This window comes from Convolutriloba macropyga, unplaced genomic scaffold (assembly GCF_964194025.1).
Source record: "Convolutriloba macropyga unplaced genomic scaffold, txConMacr16.3 SCAFFOLD_591, whole genome shotgun sequence".
NCBI classification, from domain to species: domain Eukaryota; kingdom Metazoa; phylum Xenacoelomorpha; order Acoela; family Convolutidae; genus Convolutriloba; species Convolutriloba macropyga.
In genome coordinates this window covers 52747-77963 of record NW_027450074.1, presented here as the reverse complement: position 1 = coordinate 77963, position 25217 = coordinate 52747, and the positions used below count along the sequence as shown (strand labels likewise).

Here is a 25217-nt window from a genome sequence, read left to right as displayed (position 1 = left end):
TCCGATCGGATTAAAATAGTAAAATAACCACTACCACAGAAGTGAAAGCACACTAATAGACAAACAAATAGAGTAATTTATATCAAATTTACGGCCGAAATACAGTAAATTTACATTAAAATAGTAACAGGCAACTGATTCTTTGCTCTTGTAAAATTGTTCTGACCCGGGTGGGGGTAATCTATGTCCGATTTTTAGTTTATTTATATAACAATTGAAGTACTTTTACATTTTATAGTCAAAATTTAACCAAAAATCATCCCCCCAAAACCTATTTAGCCTAATTTTTACCCAATTTTCATCAAATTTATGGTTAAATTTTAGTATTTACATCTTAAATAACCGAAATTCAACCAGATTCTATCCCCCCAAAACATATTTAATTTGATTTTAACCCAATTTTCACCAAATTTATGGTTGAATTTTAGTATTTTCACTCTAAATAATTGAAAGTTATACAAAATTCATCCCCCCATAACCTGTTTAGTCTATTTCTAACCCGATTTTGACCAAATTTATGGTTAAATTTTAGTATTTTCACTCTAAATAATCGGAATTTATACAGAATTTATCCCCACAAAACTTGTTTAGACTATTTCTGACCCGATTTGGACCAAATTTATGATTAAATTGTAGCATATACACTCCAAATAACCAAAAATTATCCAAATTTCACCGCCCCAACACCTAATTAAACTAAATTTTAGCCGATTTTCACCAAATTCACAGCAGAATTTTAGCATTTTCACACTAATTAGCCGATTTTTAACCAGAAATCATCCCCCCAAATCATATTTAGAGTAACATATGTCTAATTTTTACTGAATTTTTGACCAAAATAAAGCATTTTCAAACAATTTAACGAAAATTTAACCAGAATTCATCCCCCCAATACGTGTTTAGTGTAATTTATACTTAATTTTCTACAAATTTAAGCACACATTGTTGCATTTTCACATTAATTAACCCAATTTTGGTTAAATATAAGCCTTCCTTAGTTGAATATTCACTCTGTTTTATCAATTCCTTGACCCGGGTGGGGTAATATTAATCAAATTTTAACCAAATAAACATCATTTTGACCTAAATTCTCAAATATTAACCAGATTTTAACAAAATTAACGTTACTTTTATCATAATTTAACGGATACTAATCACATTTAAGCCTTAAAAACATCATTCTTATTCAATTTTAACCAATATTACTCAAGAAAATAGCCATATTAACGTCATTTTTACACAAAATTAGTATATTTTAACCAAGTTTTTACCACATAAATCTCAATAAGGCTCAAATTTAACAAAGAATAACGGGTTTTAAACTAAATTTTAACCCCCCAACATAGATTTTTAGCCTGAAAATAACATAAATTGATGAGAATTCCCCCATTTTAACCGGTTTCACTATAAAAATTTCACCAATAGAGGTTTTAAACAGTGCATGGACCAAACTGGAATAGTTATTGTAGAACATATTAATCTAACAGCAATAGAAAACACTAGAAGGGGTAAAATAACACGGTTTATTACTGACGGATTTACTTTCTTAGCTATTTTCAACGTGTTTGAACATAATTCTCCCGCTGATTTTTGTATAACTTATGCATCTGAGAACCCAAATTTTCAGAATTTACTAACTTTGTTGAAAACTAAAAACAGTGTGATCGAGATTCCCGCAGAAAATTTAGCCAATAATTAATTAAAAGAGCGTAAACTAGCCTTTTTAACCCAATTTGTACACAAATTTATCATAGAAAAGTTGTTGCTTCATGTTAAAATACGGTCATTAACAGACTCAAGCACTTTAGAAACAATATTTAAACACAATAATAGCTACAAAAATACTACTACTGATGTACTAAACATCCCGTACTAAACGTTTTTATACTGTCTTCTGTGTAATTTCATACAAAAATACATTAATAAAACAACAAAAACAATTGTTCTATGTTATTTATATGTCATATATTAAAGTAAACGTTCAAGATCTAAATATAAGTATTAAAGTACATAACAAAATAGGCAAAGTTTCATATTATTTAACTGACCAGAACAGAAACTTTTTATGCATTTACCATCACTCTTCTAGCGAAACAGAAACTGAAATCTACATAACTTACCAGTGGACCAACCCAAACTTTAAGGAACTTTTGTGTGCTCTAAGAAATCAGAACAGTGTGATAGAATTAGCATAAACGTTATCATCTTGTGTGTGGATGAGCCACCAAAATAAAATTCCCCCGTTTGGTTTACAAATCTTAAAAATCATTAAACCCAAATACATCAACGTTTCTCCTGACGATCCGAGTTTACCAGATAGAGTTAAATTACTTATAAAAACAGAATTTGTCACACAAATTAGATTTTCAAAAATAAACAGACTTCACCAATACTCTGTTGAATTTAAACACTCTGAAAGCACTTATCCTTGGTTATTAAATTTTACCGTTGAGCAAACCGATATTTACTCTTGGGTTGAAATTTTTAGTACTGATAACGGCAAAAACTTTGATTTTAAAATACAATCATTAAACGGTCCTAAACAAATAAAATTCATAACACAAAACAAACAGTTCAACTTTCTACCTTAGTATTAGCGTTTTATTACATAATTGTTATAACAAAAATATTTTCTACACTAATTACCCAAACTAATAATACATTCGTATAAAATATTCTTTTCGTACACTAAAATAAAACATGGCAGCGAACGTTGTTGCGTACCCCGACATAGCGTTAGAGAAATTTACAGGTTTAGACCCATCTGAAGATGCCCAGGAATTCTTTAGTTTAATACAAAGAAAAATCCAATTCTCACTAGGAACAAGAGATCCTGCGGATGCTGATTTGCAAGCAGCATACGACGCTAGACAAAAAGCGTTGTTTGGTTCGGTTTTGCGTGGGCCCGCAGCCCAATGGTTTGAAACCTTAGCACCAGGTTTAGCATGGAACGAAGTTAGAAATCAGTTCATTACCCGTTTTACTGATGCAAAGGACAAGTATAGGAAAAGAATTGAAGTCGAGAGTATTAAAAGGCAACCAGATGAGTTGATAAAAAGCTATACACACCGAGTAACAAAAGCAGTTGAAAAAGGATGGCCAGATCCAGATTTTAACAACGACCAGCGTAACGCTAAGTGTATGGAGTACTTTGTAAGAGGATTAACACCGCCTACACTCAAGCAAAAGGCACATCAGCGGTTAATAGAAAACCCAGCTACAACTTGGCAACAATTACAGGATCATGTAGCAACTAAAGACTTAAGTTTTTCTGTTAGCAGTGAATTCACGGGTACTGCCTCAAGTAGTATCGACAATAAAATAGAAATAGAAGGGTTAAAAAACCAACTCACAGAAATTGCAAATCTAATGAAAGATCAAAAAATAAACGCCACATACAACAACGACATTCCCAGATTCAAACAAAACCAGACTAGATTCTGCAAGTTTTGCAAACGTTCAGGTCACACAATAGCTTTCTGCTTTAAGTACAAGGACTTTAAAAACGAAAACCGAAACCCACCTCAACAACGAGAAAAGTTCACAGATAATTATAAACGTAGTAGGAGCCATTCACCAGGTCAACAAAATTACAAATCAAACAATTATGACAATCGAAATTCTAGGGACAGACACAGAAATAGTTATAACCAAAATCAATCCAATTATCAAAACAACTCTAGATCAGACTACCGACATCGATCACCGTACCCATCAAACTCTTCAAACAATTACCGATCATCTTCTTACGATAACCGATCACAGGAACGAGACAATAACCATCGAAACAACTCTTACAGAGATTACAATAGGCAAAATAGTAGGGATAGACAAAGCAACGGTCCTCCAAGATCAGATAATCGATATCGTGATAGGAGTAGAGACCATGACCGAGATAGGACACCTACTAGACAAAACCATAATACTCATTCAAGAGATAACAGTGAAGGGCGAAGCCCTCGAGTTCACTTTACCAGTGAAACTTCCAGAGACTATTACAATAATGAGAATCACAACGACGAGTATTTAAACTAGACAGGTCTCCGTTCATAAACACTACTGATAACAAAGCAAGTTACTCACATATTTATATTAATTTATACCAATCCGTCGGAGACAAAAATAAAAATAACGGCTTAGAAACACAGTTTTTATTGGACACAGGAGCATCAAGCTCTATAATTAATTACCACACTTATCTTGAACTATGTAAATTACAACACATTGAGATGAAAGCTTCAAAAAATCATACTTTAGCGGTTAATGGTGAGAAACTAAAACTTTTAGGTCAAATTACCTTCAAAACTTCTTTCGACATTGAAGGAAAGTATCAAGTGGAAGTTACCACATGGGTTTCAGCCAAAGATGGTTGCAAGCCGAATTTGTTGGGAATGGATTTCCTTGAATCTACAGTAAAATCTATTGACCTAACCACTCCAAAAATTGATTTAAAAACTTACCCTGAAGTAGCCGTCACATTATCTAGATACCAAACGAAAAGCTATCCATACATTAGCTCTTACAAAATTGTAACTCTTGACCAGCAACTACCATTAGCACCAAAATCAACTCGAGTAATATCGATTAGACCACCGAATGAATTCTTCAGAAAGGGAACCTCCTTCGTAATTGGAAGTGAACTGCAAGCTCAAGGAATTTATACCTACAACGTTCAGTGTTTTAGAAAAGAAAAGGAATTACCAATAATGCTAAACAATCCTCAAAACAACAAGGTTGTCATCCAAAAGGGTCCTATTGGGCACACTTTAGAAGACATTGAAATTCGACAAGACCCAGAATTTTCTGTAGTTGACAACGTTGCATTCATAAACCACCTAATGAATAGTGACACTAATTGGGATCAAATATTCCATGTTAGTGAAAAACAAGGTCCAAAAATTTCAAAAATTCAAAATTTCTGTGCAGACAAAACTCCTGAAAAACAAAAGAAAACAGAAAAGCGAAAAAGGCAACAAGATTTTACCAACAACTACGAATTAGAAACAGACTTTAGCGACGACCTCAAGGATCTTAAGCCACAATTAGAAACAACTGATGAGAACATCAGACCCGTTGAACTTCCCAAAGAAAAACTTAACAGATTTGACAAAACCGATCAAGCGTTTCTCAAAAAATTTGATTTCAGTCAAGCTGATATCAATGACGAAAACTTAGACAAGTTACTGAGGACTTTAACTAAAAATAAAGACGTTTACTCTCAACAAAAATACGATGTTGGAAAGATAAAACAAAAGTTTCATGTTAAACTTTTACCTAATTCAACTTTGACAAAACAAAGACCATCCAAAGTACCATTACATTATCAGGAAAAACTAGAAAACCTTTTGGAACAACTGTGTAAAACAGGTATAATCCGAGAAATGGGTAATGATAAAGAAATGGGATCAGAATTTATTAATCCAATCATAATCCTACCCAAGGGGAACACAGTAAAACTGGTTATAGATGCCCGATATCTGAATTCAGTAACAGACCTTAGTCGATATTCATGGCCACTCGAACCAATCGGAAGTCTATTAACTAGATTAAAAGGTAATTTCTTCACAACCAGTGATCTTTGTTCAGCCTATAACCAAGTCCCTCTAACTGAGGAAACGAAACAGCTGGTAAGTTTTGTAATTGGTCCAAAGCAATACACATTTGAACGCGGATTTTACGGCCTATGCGGTCTACCTAATTTCTTCAGTCGCATAATGACTATCCATTTTGCACCATTAATTAGAAAAAAACAAGCTATAACCTACATTGATGACACCATCATGCAAGCGCAAGATGAAACCGAAATGTTTGAAATAATTGACAAGTACCATGAACTTTTAAGGAAATCAGGATTGAAAGCTCAACCTGAAAAGACTAAATTTTTTCTTAGGAAAGTACAGTTCTTGGGACATGTAGTAGGTAAAGATGGGATACAACCAGTCAAGAAGCGAGTAGCAGATTTAAAAGCACTTAAGTCGCCTGAAAACAAACGTGATGTCATGAGAGTTCTAGGTTGCTTAGGATTCTACAGCATGTACATCAAAAATTTGCATGTTGACTGCAAACCATTTTATGACCTAACCCGCACAGAAACTAAATTTGTCTGGACAACAGAACACGAAAAACTGTTTAACGACATTAAAAACAGAATTAGCGAAGATACTATCTTAGCAATACCGGATACTAAATACCCTTTCCACGTGCATGTAGACGCTTCTTCTATAGGAGTAGGCTCAATTCTTGTTCAAGAATTTCCAGAAGGGAAACGAATAGTGTCTTTTAATTCTAGAATTTACACTAAAGAGGAACAAAAAATGAGTACCACAGCACGCGAACTTTGCGGTGTAATATCTGCACTACAAACTTATGAGCATTACCTAATTGGTTCTCCCCATCCCGTATATGTGTACACAGACCATAAGCCTTTAATGTATCTATGGGGTAGAAGAGGAAAACTCTCTCACAGGTTTTTTAGATACCAGTTAGTTATATCTCAATTTCAGAACTTGAAAATCATTTGGACAGAAGGAAAAAACTTAGCCTTCCCCGACATCCTAAGTCGCAATGTAAAACTTAAAGATTTGGACAAGTATCAACTTAAACACAAAAAGATACCAAAAGACATTAGTTTTTACGACGAGCATGGTAACGAGGAAAAATACTTCATTTTGCGTGATAATGAAAAGGGACCAGCAGATGATTTTTTTCCAATCCTAAAACAAAGCATAACGGGTATCGACAAATTCATTTTCAAAAATGACAAAATGGTAAAGCAAAAGTACGACAATAATCAAAACAGACTTTGCTCAATAAACAATATTTCGGAAGATTTCTCGTATGGTTCATCAATTAACCACTATAGGCGTCACCGCAGACATGAAATAACCCCTGTATCAGAACAGGAGGAAGACGAAACGTCTGATCATTATACAGAAATTGATTCCTACCCTAATGAAGGGATAACCGAACAAAATTTTGACACAATTTCGGAATTTGAATTGTTCAATGAGAACCAGTCACCGGAATTAGATTTTGACAAACTCTACATTGATCAAACTAATACCACAGACTCGGAGTACAGATTCCCTCTAGAATACGATAAAGTTTTTCTCGTGAAAAATAGCACTTGTATAGACAAAACCGAATTAGCGAAAAAATTTCCTGAAAATACAAAAATACAAGATGCAAGAGAACTCATCGATAAACTGACAATCTTCTCTAAAGAAGTTGATTTAAATACATCGGTAATTTGTCAGGAACAATTAAAAGACCCAGTGATACAACAAATTCGCCAATTAAGGACGAACAATAACAAAGATGAAAAGAAAATTGAATTCCGACAATCTAAAGCCATAATGTCGTACATTAATAACTTTGAGAAACTGAGTTTTGTAGGTAACATCTTATGTATTCAACAACAAACAGACGAACCAGATATTGAATACTTAAAAATTTGTGTACCACTGTCATTGTTCTTTAAAGTTTTTCAGCTAGCTCATTGTGAACTGTCAGGTCATGTAGGTTTAGATAAAACACTTGCTAATGTAAAACGATTTTTTTATTGGCCCGGAATGTATAAATGGATTGAAAACCTAATTGCTGATTGCCTTGAATGCCAAAAAAATAAACAAAAACGGAGAGACATCCACGAAGCACCTCTCGAAAAGTGGACTGATACAGTCCCATTCCCCTTTCATACGGTCCATATTGATCACAAAGGACCTTTAAATCCACCATCGAACGGTAAACACCATTGTTTAGTTATTGTCGATTCATTTTCACGTTTCATTCAAGTATACCCTGTACGTTCCACAGACGCAGTAGACACCATAAAAGCTTTAGAAAAGTTCATCTTGTCTTTTGGAATACCACAAAAACTTGTTTATGATAAGGGTTCGGCATTCATGAACCAAGATTTTGCGAGTTACATTCATGAATTAGGTATAACACCCGCACCTCGAACTGCTTATGCGCCTTGGACTAATGGTAAAGTCGAGATCCAAAACAAACATCTAGGAGCACATTTCCGAATTTTTCTAGAACAAGCTCGAGGTAAATGGGACGAACTGGCACCAAAATTTGCTTTTTCTCATAACACGGTTCCAAATGCTAGTACTGGAATCTCACCTTATGAAATTGTGTTCGGACAAAAACCACAGATACCTCTGTCACTTAAGTTAGGACTCCTACGAAATTCACAACTCACATGCTCTTCCGAGTTTTGCAAAGACCTGCCTCTTCACAGGCATACCTTGCAAACTTCAAAAAACACCGAAATTGACAAGCTTCTAAAACCGACTATTAACAATTCGTTGCTTATGCGAGAAAACCAATTCAAACAAATATACAATAACGCTTATAAAAAGAGTTTAGAAAACAATAACCGCGCACATAAACATAGAAACAAACACAAATTAGGCAAGCCACTTGAGGTTGGACAAAAAGTTCTAATGGAAAACCATCAAATTGAGTTAGGAAAGTCAAAAAAACTACATGAACTAAGATCAGGTCCTTATACTGTAGAAAAAAAACTAACCAATGTTAACTATGAATTAACTTTAGATAGCAACCCGGCCACCAGGAAGGTCGCTCATAGAAATCACCTAGTCGAGTACTACCCAGCTACTGAAACTATACCAGAGTTAACCCTAGAGTATGGTATAGATAAAAATAATTGTGACACACTTTATAATAATCTAATGACAAGTCAGATGAATAAACTCAATAGTCCTTTGACTAAATTCTCCTTCCAAAGCCCCACTAACACCGAATATTTCCCCGTGGATAATTTCATACGAAGAGACTCCCCTGTGCAGAACTTCGACCCTGACCGAACACCTACCAATTTTGATTCTGGATTCAACGAAGCAAGTTCAGGTGGTCGTGATAACCCACCTCCAGTCCAAACACACCTACATAGCGGTAGTCGAACAAGAAGTTCAACTCCTTGCCCACAGCACAATTCTAGAATACCTCTAGACCCTAATTTAAGTCCTCTCCGCCCTAATACATCGGAACAAGGACCTTCTAATTTACAAACTTTAGAAAATAATAATAATAATAGGCGAACTTCTAGTCGCTCGGCCAAGCCGCCATCACGCTATCAAGCCGCATTTACTTAACTTTGTTTTAGGTAGCAATAAATCCAGTCAACATTTACTGGCAGTGCCTATTACTACAACTCATAGCCTTAATTCCCGACTTGAAGCGCTAAAAAGAACAGGATGAAAAGATATCCTTGTTTTGAAAAACTCTATTTTTCTTATTTACTTATAAGTCTTTTCTACTTTTGTACTCTTTCTATAGTTATTAACGCTACTGAGGATATTAATGACGTGTCTAACAAACTTAGGGTCATTCACTATGACTGTTCTAAAATGAAAGAAAATAAAATGTATGCTTTAACACAAGTTTCTCCTTGCAAAATTACACCCGAAAACATTCAGATGGTTGATACACATGTAACACTTTATCAGCGGTCTTATCGGACCTTTGTCAAAGCACTTATGTGTAAAGTCACTGCAATGCTCATTCGCTATAATTGTGGTATGTTTTCTCATTCATCAATTGTACACAACGCTCTAATAATAACATACGATATTATTGTTTCACCCGAACAATGCCTAAATGCTAATAAAACTGGAAAAATTACTGTTACCGAATTTGACGATGAAGACATGGAAATTGATATAAAACATGGAATAAAAACTGTCTCCTATAAAAACCAGGGAGTTGATCTTGAAGGTGAATCATCAACATCTTGTGATAATCGTGGTCAAATTAAACACTTCTCTTTTGAAACCCTGATGCAAGAAACTGTACTCGATATTGATCTTAATGACAGAACTGTCTATAAAAGTCAAGGACTAAAACTTCCTTGTGCCCTCTCAGAAGGAGGTTGTCATTCGACATCACTCGACCCCTTTGCATACAATTGGGAGGCACCGGAAAATTGTATAGTTACTAAAAGATTTTCACAAAACGCAAAAATGCTAAAACATGAAAACGAACTTGGTAACGTACAGTATTTCATAGTGAGTGATGAAAAACCGGAGACGCCCTATGAAGGACCAGGAACGTATTCTCCTGCTGAAATGGACATAAAAATTAGAGTAATTGATGAAAAAGAAAAGGTGTGTGGAAAACCAGAATTTATTTACAGAACAAATTTAGATTCTTTATATGTTTCTTATAAAGGCGGATTTAATATGAAGACTGGCAAACCTTATAAAACAAAAACTCAACAATTTTTTCATAAACTTCGTGTTGAACCTGACAATAGCCTAAGTGTAAATGGGTTTAATAGGAAGCCTTCAGATGAACAGATCCGAACATCCGACAATGGTTTTGTTGCATGGGAACACTTAGACAAAGACAAGTTAGACTATGATCTTAACCTTGCGGTAAAAATGGATTTTGTCATATATCATAATTACATGCAAATAAAACAAGCATGGAAAGGTTTGGTCATAGAGCAATGCGAACTTGATCGAACTCAAAAACAAATGATACTAATGCAGGCTATCCAAAACAATCGTTTAGCTGGATATATGTTAACCGGCAACCGCTCGATGTTCTTAGACACAGATGGTAGCATTGGTTGGCTGTACCACTGTCCAAAACGAAACTCACCACTTCAGGTTCTTGAACAGTGTTATGATAGGATTCCTATTCATTATGATGGTAGGACAATGTTCGTCGACCCAATTACTCGACAAACCTACCCTTTTGCAAACGAAGTAGATTGTGTTGGAGGCTACAAAAATGCCTACCAATTAGATATTGATAATGAAAATTCATGGTACCATTTGATGCCAGCACCTGTTCCTTTACAACCGCCAAAAATATTCTCTTCAAGAGTTATTAGTTCTATTCCAAAATTTACCGGTTACGAATCGCAACGTGCCGGAATTTACACACCAAATCAACTTAAATCGTTTTGGGACAATATCTTGCATTCGGAAGCTTCAAAATCTGTTTTGACAAAAATTTCAAGAGAAGTTCTAGAAGGAAGAAGCATAGACTATTCTCAAAAAGATATCTATGCGTCAGCAATGGGAATTAACAGACAAATTTATCTAGATTCTCTTCTTTCACCTACATTTTTTACAGACCAGTTCAAAGGCACTTTTGGAATCATCACTTTTTATCTGGAAAAAATTGGAGTTTATTTTGCTTGTTTCTTGTGCATAAAATTCTTAACTGATGTAATCGTAACAATCATAAGAGCGTTCGAAATCCACAAAATATCCAACAAAACAATGGGTTTTTGGAAAATTCTATTAGGAGCAACATATAATCTTTGTATCTTATCGTTCTTTACACCGGTATTCTCTAACGAAACCAAACCGTCAGCCCCACAGAACAACAATCATTTTTTACCGCTAAGTAATTATCAACCTTACAGCACCATAGAAAAAACTTACAAATGCGTTGAGGATCAACCAAGAGAAAATAAAATTGATGAGCATTGTCATACAGAAAATAATAAAGTAGAATACCCAAATCTGGCGTCACATCAACCACAACCACAAAATGATGCAACCATTCGAAGTGTGGTGGCACCTCCTTAAAGCTGTTAATAAAAAAAAATCATCTTTTTCATAAAAAAATAATTTGTCTCAAAAATCAAAAAAATTATTTGTATTAGACTCTATAAGTTAATTAATATCTTGTTTAGATACACCTCAAGGATGCTATGCTATGCAACCCAAATTCATAAAACAGCCTAACGCTTTATTCATTCGATTTGGACAATACACCGGACAGATATTATCCTCAAGTCTTTCCGATTTAAAAACTACTGTAACTATTAGAGTTGCATCTTTCTACTTCAGTGACATTATAGACTTGGACGTACCGCATTCAAATTTTCAATACTTCTCATTGTTAAGAGCCCTGATTGATGACACAATTACTTTTGTAAACATTGGAGTCGAATACAAAATTGTTTCAAAGCGTCTGAAGAAAAATATTATTAGACTTTGACTTTTCCTGTAAGAGACATGTGTGGATTCCTTCCTTGCTTTTTATTTCTTATAATCCATTTTCAACTATGTAATCGCAACTATGTCTATCTAGCTATTGCCTGCACTCTTCCCCTACTCCGATTTTGCTGCAGTGAATCCGATTGATATATTAACTATAATTATCAATCGTTGTCAATAATCCTCTTTTCAGAAATAATTGACACACCCTTTTTTTTATCCTTTTTTTACATTTACATACTTTTATACATAGTTTTGAAATGAAGAACAATAAGTTAATTAACAACTAAAACGCTTCCATTAATGTACTTTTTGTTTCAAGATAGACTCGTTACAATTTATCAAATAAAGAAAACTTTTGAAGAAAATCACGGAGACATTTTCCCTCAAATCGTTATAAATTTTGAGTTTTGGGACACTTGGGAAAACGATACTGTGATTTTAACCCCTCATTCGTTGTATTGGAATTATTTCGTGTATTTAGCACAATTCGACCCTAATAGTCTGCCAAATGAGCTAGATCAGCAACATGATTCATTTAACTAATAGAAACTTACAAATCAGAATCGGAAACCAAAATTTTGAGCTATTAGCCGTATACTATGTTTCCGCTATAAGTATAATGACTTTCGCAAAAAAACCCATGACAAATATTTACAGACTTTTAACTATTTTCATTACTCATCCTCAGTTCGCCGAATTCACCATTTTCCTAGCATTCAAAGAGAACTCGGTATTTCAAGTACAACATCCAATCTACATTGCTTAGGTATCATTCTAAACTATGATATTTGCAGTTAACAATAAATTTGTAGAGTTACAAAAAATTCAACGATCTTTTGATGCATACCCAACTCCTGTACCTACTATGCTAGTAACGCTCAAAGAAATCCAAAGTGAAAAAATTTGTTTAATAAGTATTAATCCTCTTTCAGTTCATTGGAAATTCTTCCTCTTTATTCTAGAAAACCCAAACTGTGTACCTCACAATCTTTATTTTGAATTGCCGAAAAGTGATTGTTCTCAAAACGATTTCATTACTAAAGAATTGGAAACTATTAACAATTAAAAGCAGCAATGATATTCTCATACCAAAACTGCCTTATACAAATACAATTTTTTGAAAAATCATTTGTCACGACAAAAAGCAACAGAGTAATCCCACAATTAATACTCCATTTTGAATATTTAAACACTTGGACTGATGGAACCATTACCTTAACACCATCTTCCCCCTATTGGACATTCTTTATAAATATATCCCAAGCTTTAAATGGTTCTAAAATCCCTTTTAATTTAGATCTTCTATAATGCTGTTCCACTTTGGTGAGCGTCTAGTCAAAGTAGAGTCCCTCGAGAGATCTTTCATTGAAACTTCCACAGCAGAGATTAAACCCTGTATAATTATACACTATACAGACTACGAGCGTGGATGTGAGGGTTCTACTCGAGTAACAATGGGAATGATGCACTGGGAATTCTTTCTTGCACTCATTGATATCGAAGAGCATTTCCCAGTCAATTTGGGCGCTCTTCAATAAAGTAAATTGTTTCACATAACTTTCTCTCCCCAAAAAAATAATTTTTTTTCCCTTGCTCATTATTCCTATCCTTTTTTTTCTGATCAATTTGTTCTTTTTCCCTCATTTCTTTTCAAATTGTTAAAAATAAAATGATTTTGTTTATTGGTAAGGAAAAAATTAAAATTGTTAAAGTAGAAAGATGGTTCAATATTTGTTTCACACAGTATAAAGCATGTATCAAAATAACTTATATGTTCCTAAGCACAGGTACCATTAATCATTATTACATTTATCCAAACGAGAAACACTGGAATTTCTTTTTTGCTATTGCAGATTTAAATGTAACTATACCCAACGAACTTGAACACCATGGATTAGAACTCGTATACCCGGATCTTTCTAATTTGTCCTTATAATGGGAAACATTCTGAAAATATCGTCTCAGCAACCTCAAATTGATACAACCCCTAAAGTTGAATGCCCTGTTGGTTATCTCCCTTGCCGTCAATTCAAAAAATTGCACAAAAACCCAAATGGTCAGCCCCCCCCATTTTGCTTGCATTCCTTGTAGAAACGAATTATTTAAATATTGGAACCAACCTAAATGCCCCATTTGCGTAACTCCCATTTATACAATCAGTCATTGCCATTATTTCCAGTGTGATTCTTGTCAAGAAATCAAAAAGTTATCCACTTGCCACAGCCACTTCAAAAGCCTACACCCTGAAAAATCAATTTGTTTGCAGTGTATGACCTTCACAACTACTAAATGCCCCTTATGCAAACAAACAATTGACCCAAACAACCCGTGGTAAAATCCTTGATTCAAAACTACCTTCACAATTTATCCAAAATGTTTATCCCCAAAGTACTTGATTTTTTATTAATGGCCCTCATGATTATTGCAGCAGCCTTCTCCTTCGTTTTAACCGTTTTCCTCGTTGTTGTAAGTATTCCTTTCAATTTTTTGATGTTAATAGTTATCTTAGTAATAGACCAAGCAATAAAATCCCAAAATAATCAACAACCAAATCCTCCAACCATACCAGTCCCATAATCCCCTCCAATAACAATTTTCCAAAAATGAATACAACTGACAAAGAAACCAATACTATAGAATCCAAACCGGTCTCATTAATTTGTTTATGCTGCAGACGTGAAACAATTGTTTTCAAGAAATTACACGAGAACCCCCCTGACGAACTACCCCACGTAATGTGTCTGCTCTGTTACCAATATGTTATAAAAGATATGGGCTACGATTTTTGTCCTAAATGCTCTAAATTTAATGTTATCTTTTCAATCTTTAACTGGTTTCAATGTGATATTTGCAAACAAACAAGATTTCAATACTCTGTTGCAAAAACGTTTCATCACAGTGATCATAAGCCCGTCAACTTTTGTAAATTTTGCGTAGAAGATTATAAATTATGCCCTCGTTGCGAAAAAACAACCACATAATCTAAAATGCGTTCAAGAACATCCAAAATTTTACTTCTTTCCCTAGTTTTATTTTTGATCCACTCGATATCCCTAATTCAATTCAGTTTTTACCAGGAGCAAATCACCTCCTTCACCCTAGTTCTACACTACTCATTGAATTGACAAAACGCATCCCGTAACACTGTTTATTCTTCTTTTTGTCCTCTTATGCGCATTGGCAATATCCCTTTTTATTAATCACTACCTCCTTTCCATTTTCTCCAGATACGGAAAATGACCAATCTAGACCTATCCACAAAAATATTTATCTTAATCCTAATTACCTTGCTTGCAATATCGTTCCTTATTAACCTCATCCTACTGCAGTTTCTCAGAGGTTTTCCTGTTTTTGTATAAGGAAAATAAAATAACAGTCACTCGATGGGTCTTTCACAATCCCTATTCGACGGTTTCCGTTGGTTCTATCCCCATAAGGACATTATCTGCCCTATATGTTCACGAAAAACCGTTATTGTAGAAAAACTACACAAGCAATTCCCCAAAGAAAATCCCCACTATGTATGTATTCCTTGCAGAAAAGCACTTTTTAAAAGATACCCAAACCCTAAATGTCCCATCTGTCTTCGACCTTGTCTTCCCGTCCTGATCACATCCTACTTCCGATGCAATTTATGCAAAAAAATGAAAACAGAACTAGGAGTAACAAAACACCCACATTTTTCCCAACATGACGAACACCGATTCTGTCGAGTGTGCATAAATAAGCAGAAAAAATGTCCCATTTGCAAAAATTTTTTAGACGACGTTGTCTAATAAACCAAAAACACTCAAGCCCAAACGATCTTTTTTTCTCTCTTTTAACTTTTCCTCGGGAAGGGGTTACCTCAGCTTTCTCCAGCCTGCCCCCCTGGTTTTTGAACCTAAATAATTCAGAACACTAACACGATAACTGAAATTTCCAAAAACGACCCGAAAAATTTTCTTCTTTCAGCTAAAGCAAGGTTGTCTCCCCAGCTGCATGGGTCGTTGCAGCCGTGTTAGTGTGACGCACGCCCCAAAACTCACACCTCCGGGCAGCGGAGAAAGACGTACTTGTGCCAGGGCTGCCCGCCTGGCATAAGTATAAAATTTTTTTTATTATTGCCCCCCTCCCTTTATTAAAGTTAACTTTGCATTTAGCAAAACAAAAAACTTTTCTACCAAACTTTAATAACAAATGCATTTAGCATTATAATTTTTAAGTAAAGCAGTTAGCAACAAAACCTTACAAAAACATTTTTACAATAGAATACTTTTTTTATATTAGCAATACAATTGCAAACTTGAAAAGAAGCCATAATGTGTGATATTGATGACACAGGCTAACCAAAATCAAATAATTTTAGATCATCCACAAGGAAACACTAACAATGACTACCAGACCCACACTCGCAAGCGTAATAATCCCTAGTCAACATCAACAAGTGACAACACAACAAGAACAAACACAAACCCCTTCTTCCCAGCCTCCTATTTTCTCAAAGCCTCCATTTAAACCTCAGAACACACAACAAGTTACTACAACTATTGCATCTCCATCAACTTCCAGTCAATATGATCCCGAAAACAACTGGGAAATTAGCAGAAAGAGACAATTCCCAATCCAACAAATTAGCAACCACAAAAACAAAATTATTAAGATGAACAACATTGAAGATCTCGTTCCCGACGCTATCAGGAAAATACCCTCAGAATGTTTGAAATTACAGAAACCGCGAGAGGAAAACATGAATAAAGAAAACCCGAGGTACGTTAACACCCTCCTCTATTTCCTGAAACCAAACTACAACAAATTTGAGGTTGCTAGTAAAATAAACATCATCCAGTCAAATGGACATCAACAGATACTAGTCAACAGCGAAAAGCTTCCAGTTCTGAAAACCTTCTCGCTCCCCACAGAAAATAACAAGTGGAGAATTAAAAATCGCGACCCTAAGAATGGCACTTATACCCTTAGGAATAACATGCTCGACGCATATATTGAAGTCCCCTACGATGCCATTTCCGCTTTTCCTGTCGACATGCCAGAACTATCAAATATCAACACCAGTAGTTTAATAGAGGAAAACACCACATTCAGGCAGGAACTATTTCAAAAGGAAACAGAGTGGCAAGAATTGCAACTGAAATTTGAACAACTGAAAATGGAATCACAGAAACCACCTGAGGAGAAGCAACTACCTAACGACTATTGGCGGCGCCAATATGTCGTTGCCCATCAACTCCAAAAAACCAGCGAATCGAATGCACAAACTATGTTAAAAACGTTCTCCTTGAAACATCTAGAAATAACAAACGCCAACAAAAAACTTGGGAGAAAAAAATCTGGAGCTAGGAAAGAAAATAACACAATTAATGAAGGAAAACGAAGAACAAAAAACCAAAATTTCCGAGCTCAAAAGGAGAGTTAAAAAGCACAAAAAGCGACAGTCAATGGATAAGGACAAACCAACTGAGGACGATATACAAGAGGTTCTTTTGATCGAAGACGATGGTAACAGTCCGATGCCAAGCCCAGTCATTTTGCCCCCAGAATTTTTTGAATAATACAGCACAACATTATCGCCCTTTGCGATTAATTTTATAGCATACCATTGTCGCCCTTTGCGATTAATTTCATAACTGTCTGAACTTGTAGTAACTCATTTATATGTCTCAAGCGCAATAAAATTATATACGATGCAACATATTTCTTTTTTTTAATCATTTTCTTTTCTATCTTAAAAATCGGGGTGAGCTGTAGTATTACGAGAGCCGTTACAAATGAACGGATAATTAATCCCGCATTAGAGCGAACGTATTTAGGCGCTAATTAACCATTCTTTCGCCGCGCGATAAACAAACTAACGCTTGTTAAGACTACCAGTACACAAGTATTTAAACAACTCAGTTCGACTTATTTAAATAACACAACTTTAGGCCTGGATCTCCTCGCTTATATCCAGGATAGAAAATGTACATTGTTGAACGTAGGCGGCCTGTAAAACCACAGTTTCTTTTGATTTAAATTACTTCTGCTTTTGACAGTTGCAATGCAGATCTTTTCCCCCAATTTCAATAAAGATGAAGCAGATTGCTTCAGGGGAAAAGACAATAGAGTCTCATAAAAAGCCCCCAAGAAAACCATAATTGTTGCGGTTTTAGAAGAGGGGAAAAGCAGAAAACAGGCGCCTACGAAATCAATAATTGATGCTCTCAGCTTTTTAGATTTTTATTATTTTTTGGAGTTTCAATAATTTTTCCGTGAGATAAAAAAGAGTTAATTCTCTTGCCTTCTCGGCCAATAGGAAAATTAAGAAGCACCTCACTATGAACGTGAGTTTGTGATTCGCTCCCTATCGGCCCAAACGGAGCTGAGAGGAATTAATTGTTTCTCTCAGCGAAGTGGGACGGAATAAAATTAGAGAGACAAATAACAGAACCAGCGACGAGCAGCAGACAACTGCTTCATTTTTCTTGCAAAATAAATTCCTAAATTTAAACAGAAATTTTAGTAAAGATTTCCAACTTAGCAAATTTTCCAACAGAACATACTTGTGAGAAATCAACTGGAAGAAGTTTTCAACGACACAATCATTTAACAACAACACAATCGAGTAACAGCTCAACCCGGTTTAATACTACTCAGTGTAAGCTTGTTCATTTAAACTATCTATTTAATTAATTGAACTTTTCAGCCCCCCAACTACTTTAAATTGAGACTTATAGCACAGACAGGTCTTAGGCATATATCTTTGCCTTCGATTTGTTATATCTTTTGTCAAGTTTGACTGGCATACATAAAGAGATCCCGTATTGTGTGATCTGTAGTAGACCAGCCAAATTTGATATTTGTCCGACGTAAGTCGGTTAATGTCTAATTTTGTGAAGTTTGCACTTGTGTCGGAAATGTTCATAGGACTCAAAATTGGTTCCAAGCAAACGATTTTCATCGTGAACATTTTTCGAAGTTGCTGGAAAAGTAGAAAAAATGCAGCTGCCTTGTATGAGTTGGTTTATAAACTGACTTAAAAATCATTTCAATTCGATATCACCTAAGGATTCTAGCAGTCTCAAAATTAAAATTCTATTGTTGCATTGCAGTTGTCATAGTAACAAACGCTGTTCCGCAGAGATTAAAGTTCAAATTTTCTGTGCAGAATTGCGTACTCGTTTTTTATTACCAGAAGATCTTAAAATTTGTGTACAAATATGAAAAGAATTTAACTCTACCACGCCGCAAAACCTATAATTTACTTGCGGCTTTATGGACAACAGTGACTGTAGATAAAATCACCTTGAAATTGACTGCTCGATTTTTTAATTAGCTAAGATCCAATCTAGAATACAATTTTTGAAAAAAAGCGACTTTAACAATTTTATCAACAAGTGCAGATTTACATCTTCTTAAACCGCAATTAGTAATGCCGAGGAATTTTTTTTTTTGCAATTTTTACAAATTATTCCATAATTTCTGTCGAATTTCTATCGAGGACACAGTGACAAATTCGACTAAATTTACTGGTGCTCGGAAAATTGGCCAACAAAGGGTTTAGTCCATAAGAAAATGCTCTGAAGTTTAGCAGAAAATTTTAAATTCTGATTGGTCGCAAACTTAACTGGTAAAAAAAACATGAGTTTGTCATTTTTCTTTTTCGGCTTAACTCCTTGACAACCAATAACTACAGCAAAATAAACTTTTCCGGAGAACTACGACCCAACATACCCTGAGGGTACCTTTGTTTTTTTTTTAAAAAAAAAACAGTTTTTTTCGTTGATTTTTAATTCCAAAAACAGGCTGTTTAAACCAACACGCCTCTTCAAAAAGATATTTGAACAAAAATTTCTATTATCTGCTCTCTATGGAGCCTCTGACCAGACGCTCATGTGATCGAAACCATTTCTAATCAGACTTTCCTGCGTTCGAAATAACCTATGCGTTCAAAGTTTGTTCAATTTCATCTCTGATCAGAACATCCAAGACCAAAATGATCCCTGATTAAACAAATTCCAGATCATTGTCGAGATCTTTGTGCGCTCAAACTTCTTCCAGACCTAGCACTTTGAGCGCTCGAAGATGGTCTCATCAGATCTCAATTAGGACTAGACACCTCGACCGGGGACATTTTGAGAACCATATCAAGTTCAGGCTCAACGATAGGGGTGACCAATAGAGAAATTGTGCGATCTTTTGTAGATCCGATTGTTTGGATTGCAATTTTTTAAATCCCTATGGACCTGCAGTGCTATAGATCTGAACTCGGAAGATTATATAAAAAGAATACATAATACAATCATTGTTTGTCCTTATTTTAACTAAGTTAAAAACAATGATTTGATTATGCATTCTTTTTATATCATCTTTCGAGTTCAGATCTTCAGCACTCAAGGTCCACAGGGATTTGCTCGCGCTTAGCTAAAATTTTTTGCTGACCGAGAGATAATTGGATCTTATTGGATTTTTGACTCTTAGAGTGAATTTTTGAATTTAATTTTGCGCCGGCCATTGTTTCATTTCGTTGGTAATTTAGCAAATTTGCCGAAATTCAAGTAAAACGACTTAAAGTTTTAGTCACTTAACTTGATGTGAACTATTGACGTTTGAGCGACTTCCGTGTTAATTTAGTGAAAATCTCCCATGCCCTGTTGACATAATAATATAAATTCCGACGAATCAATGTAGCCAAAAAACGATCGTCTTTTAGCATTGTTAAATTCAGTTGTATCCTGACCAATTGTTTGAATCTTGTTATTTGAACTCTGAGCTTATTTTTAATCAAGTCCCAGTTTTGACAAGTTAACCAAAATTTGCACCTTGTAAAAATTTGAGAAAGGAAAAATGAAATCAATGACACTATGCAGTCGAAACTGGCATATTTCCAGATCAAATTTTGACGTCTTTGTCCAACTGCTCTGTAGAAATTTGTAATTTTGCCGTTCGAAGGCTTATAGCTGGGTACTGGCTAGCCTCGCTAACTCTATCAAAATTCCGGAAGATTAGTTTGGTGGTTCGTCTACTTGCAGGGGGTGTTCTGTTCTGTCCCCCATAAAAGTTGCCCTCTCTCGACTGTTAAAAAATGCACTTTGGATAATTGAATTAATAATCAAAAACTGCAATAACAGCCATTAGTAAACTTCTAGCCAGAAACATAGAAATGAATAACTTCAATAATCCAAGAGTAATTGTTTATCAAAACTAATTAAGGGTTCACTCTAAGTCAAACCAATTCAATCAATCGAACCCCAAGTACCCAAAACTCATTCAATTTTCTTCTTGACCAAAATAACATCTGCCTCCTAGTAGAGAGATAATAAGTTCTGTCTCCCAGTAGCTCTGTTACAAGCCAGAAGCTCTGTAACTTTTCAACAAAGAAAATCGATTAACTCTGCAGTTTCACCCACTGCAGCTACGAAACAAGGTTCCTTCAGCAAGAACTCACTAGATAACTACAATTTTCTCTCACTTGAGAACCAACTGTTACACTCGAGCATTCTTTCTCTCTCTTCATACAAATTGGAATGTCGAATCGCTGTTCTTCAGCCTCATGAGCCACTTTCTGAGCATTTTTATTGCGCTTAAGGGTACTCAACCTTATCAGTTTTTATAGGCAATAAGTAACGTGTCGTGTTATTTAGAACATTTCGACCCAGCGTATAAGTGCAATTGTGAGCGCAGAACGTCAGTCACAGGCTGCAACTTATCTTAATTAAATGTTGCTCCGCGGTTTTCTTGGTTTGCTAGCTCCAGGGTTCAAAAAAAACTCATGTTCGTGTTCCACAATCTCTATGCATGCATCCTAGATTTTAAAGTTTCATTTTTATGGATACGTCTGATTTATCCTGCGCATGCCTTTGCATCACATTAAGAGGTAGCAGTCTATGCCTTTCAAACAACCGCAACAATCCCAATGATGGTCCAAAAACCAGGGAGACCTCAGGTCTTCCTACTCCTTTCCTTGTAAGATAATTGTCAGCTTTAATACTTTGGAATTAAAAGATAACCAAATTAAATTCTTTTCGTTTATGTGGGGTTTTATAGGAACACTACAACTCTGGTACAAAAAAATCAACTTTAGGATACTCAAAAGGAAATTAATTTAAAAAAGTCAATAAGTAATTTAAAAATTGGGAAATATGTGCTTATTTACTATTTAAAATGCATTATTAGACTCTTAAAAACACTGTAGTATCCATTGAAGAGGTTCACAAATTAATACAGCTTCTATTTGAAATTATTTCTACAAACAAAATAAAATTATTAGCAAAAAAACTAGGCCAATTGAACAAAAAACCGCTAAAAATGGTTATCTATATGCAGCACTCTGTCTAAAAACACTTTTCAAAGTCGAAAGTCATTCACTGATCGAAGCGCATGATCAAAAAACTTCCCTCGGCAATTTTACTCTCTTTCGCTTTTAGATCAAAACGCCGTCTGAACGAATAGTACTTCCGGTTAAAAAACGTAAGAAAACCAATACTCCTCTTCGAGTAGTAAAAACAGAAAACCATAAAGCCTCTTCAAGTATTAAAAAAAAGATAGCGCCCCAATACAATTCAAATTTTTTGAATTGTAAAAATTCTTTGAATTGTAAAAAAACCCAAGAGAAGGCTAAAAATAGCCTCAGCTATCGCTGTGCGGCTATTTAAAATAAAAATTTAGTATTTACACTCCCCAGTGATTCTGGAATTTTGTGTAAGATCTGATAAGATGCTGACTAAGAATTTTTATCGTGTAAGATCTGATTAGATCTTACACGATAAAAATTCTTAGTCAGCACCTAATCAGATCTTACACGACAAAAATTCCTCTTATCCGATCTTACACGATAAAAATTCTGGTAAGAGGAATTTTTATCGTGTAAGATCTGATAAGACATCTTATAAGATAAACATTCCTCTTATCAGAATTTTTATCGTGTAAGATCTGATAAGACATCTTATAAGATAAACATTCCCCTTATTAGAATTTTTTTCGTGTAAGATCTGATAAGACGGAATTTTTATCGTGTAAGATCTGATATGACATGTTTTAATTATTTAAATATAACCGTATAATGTAGCCAAGGTCTTATGAAAAAAAAACAATAATCGGTGAGCTAACCAATTATGAAACAAAAAAATGCTTGTTGATTCTGTTTTGGCGGCAGTTTTATTGTGAGTCTTAACTGGGTACTATGGCTAAACTTAGCAGTCCAAGATAATTTTGGTCTTTGAAAAAAAATTTTCAGCCTTGTTTGATAATCACCGCTTCGGAGAAAGCCCCTGCCACTCAAATAATCTTTTTTACAATATCTTATAAGTCTTAAAAGACAGTATAAGATATTTTTCTCTTTGTTGCTCTGACACATAAGTGTTGCATGCTGTAGTTTTTCGGCTACTGCTTGAGAGCAACTCTGAATTGTCTTCAATATGAAGAATATACCATACTTCAGGAATTTATATAAGAGGAAATTTTTATCGTGTAAGATCTGATAACACGGAATTTTTATCGTGTAAGATCTTATAAGAGGAATTTTTATCGTGTAAGATCTTATAAGAGGAACTTTTATCGTGTAAGATCTTATAAGAGGAATTTTATCGTGTAAGATCTTATAAGAGGAATTTTTATCGTGTAAGATCTTATAAGAGGAATTTTTATCGTGTAAGATCTGATAAACGTCTTATAAGATCTTATAAGAAGATGCATCCCTTACAGGCTATTAGCAAGATGGTTTTGTCAGAAATTTGTCAGATCTTACACGATAAAAATTCCATAATCATTGGGGTTGGCTCATCCTCCTTTCCCCATTATTTTTCAATTAAATCAAATTCAAAATTCAAAAATCTTCCCATTAAAATATATGTTTCCGTGTAGTTTGGGTAGAATTCAATACTGGTTGGGTTGACGTACCTGTTGGCTTGTTCTCCTGTGCTCCGAACACAATGACTCAAAAACACTGCTTTAAAGTCACTACTACTGTTGCTTTGGGCGCTATTGTCTTCGGCCGAAGGGACCTTTTCCTGTTTTTCTGCCATGTGAACAGTAAGAGAATCAACTTATTTTACGTGCAAGATAAAGAATAAAACTAATACAGCGTTAAAGTTGTAATGAACGTCAAGCTGTAGAATGGGAACTTTAACTAATAAAACCTTAAGAGAGATACTAGAATAAATTCCCGTTTTATCTTAATTTCAGATAGAAACAATAAAAAACAAAGCAGGACTTCCAATAAATTAACCCACCAGAAGACGTTTCATAAACAAACAGTGAGAAATTAACACAGATTTTCGCAACTTTATCCAGCAGAGTCCTTGTAAATTAAACTCGGGTCATTTATTTTGGTTTTAGTTAACCAAACTAATACCTAGATTTAAAACAGAGCTTTATTTGCGGAAAATTACTCTTGTAATGACGTTGTTTATTGTTATAACGTACAGGTTATCCAGATTTATACCACACGTACAATTTAACAATTTAGTTCAGAGTAATCAGGCAAAAATAATAAATAAGTACGTCTTAATTATTGAAAAATAAGTTATTATTTAAAATAAATAATAAAAATTCGAGTTTTTCCGCCAAAAATAAAAAAACACAAGTAACCAGGTTGCTAATTGTTAAATGGTAAAACCACCTTCATAACCAGTCAGTTAATTGGAAATTTAATTATAACCGAAAGCTCGTGTTCAAATAATGTGATGCAGGTAACAATTTCTTCACATGAAGACGCTAAAATGCGCTTTAAGCCCAGCACATCAAAACTGATACAACGCAAACTGTGTTATGCGCATTTGCGTGATACTGTAACGCTATAATACATTGGCTTTCACGTTGTGTGCAAAATGAAAATGCATCTCTCGGTACTAGGAAAATTGGCCGACAGGCCGTTTAGCCGACAATGAAAAAATGAGAAATTTAGTGGACGATTTTATAATAATTGGTCATAAGTCTCATTGGTCCATAAAAGTCTCAGTACTTCGGTTGTGATAGATTCATATCAAGTCCCACGGGCCGCTGAGGCATGGCCAGATGCGGTTAAATACCTTCGTTACACTAGCTGATGAAAAAACTGCGGTATATTTGTCCGTTTACGAAATAGCGTTTTAAATTGGCCAATCACAGCTTCAGATTAAGTTTTATTGCTCATTTTACTCAAATTGTCAGTTAAATTTCTCGTCTTTTGGTTGTCGGCTAAACGCCCTGTCGGCCAATACGGCGGCCACCGATCTCTTACTACAGTATTAAAATTACATGCAGCATATTTGAAGG

At 34.8% G+C, this 25217-nt stretch overlaps 1 protein-coding gene across 1 annotated transcript in view; it reads right to left on the bottom strand.

Moving 5' to 3' along the window:
• The window catches only part of LOC142355582 (uncharacterized), a 47797-nt gene extending 22868 nt beyond the window's left edge, over positions 1–24929 (bottom strand). The window contains exon 1 of the mRNA XM_075407696.1: positions 23862–24929. Within this exon, the coding sequence (XP_075263811.1) occupies positions 23862–23986 (125 nt within the window). The 5' untranslated portion in view covers positions 23987–24929. The remainder of the gene's footprint in view (positions 1–23861) is intronic.
• Positions 24930–25217: the final 288 nt, after the last annotated feature.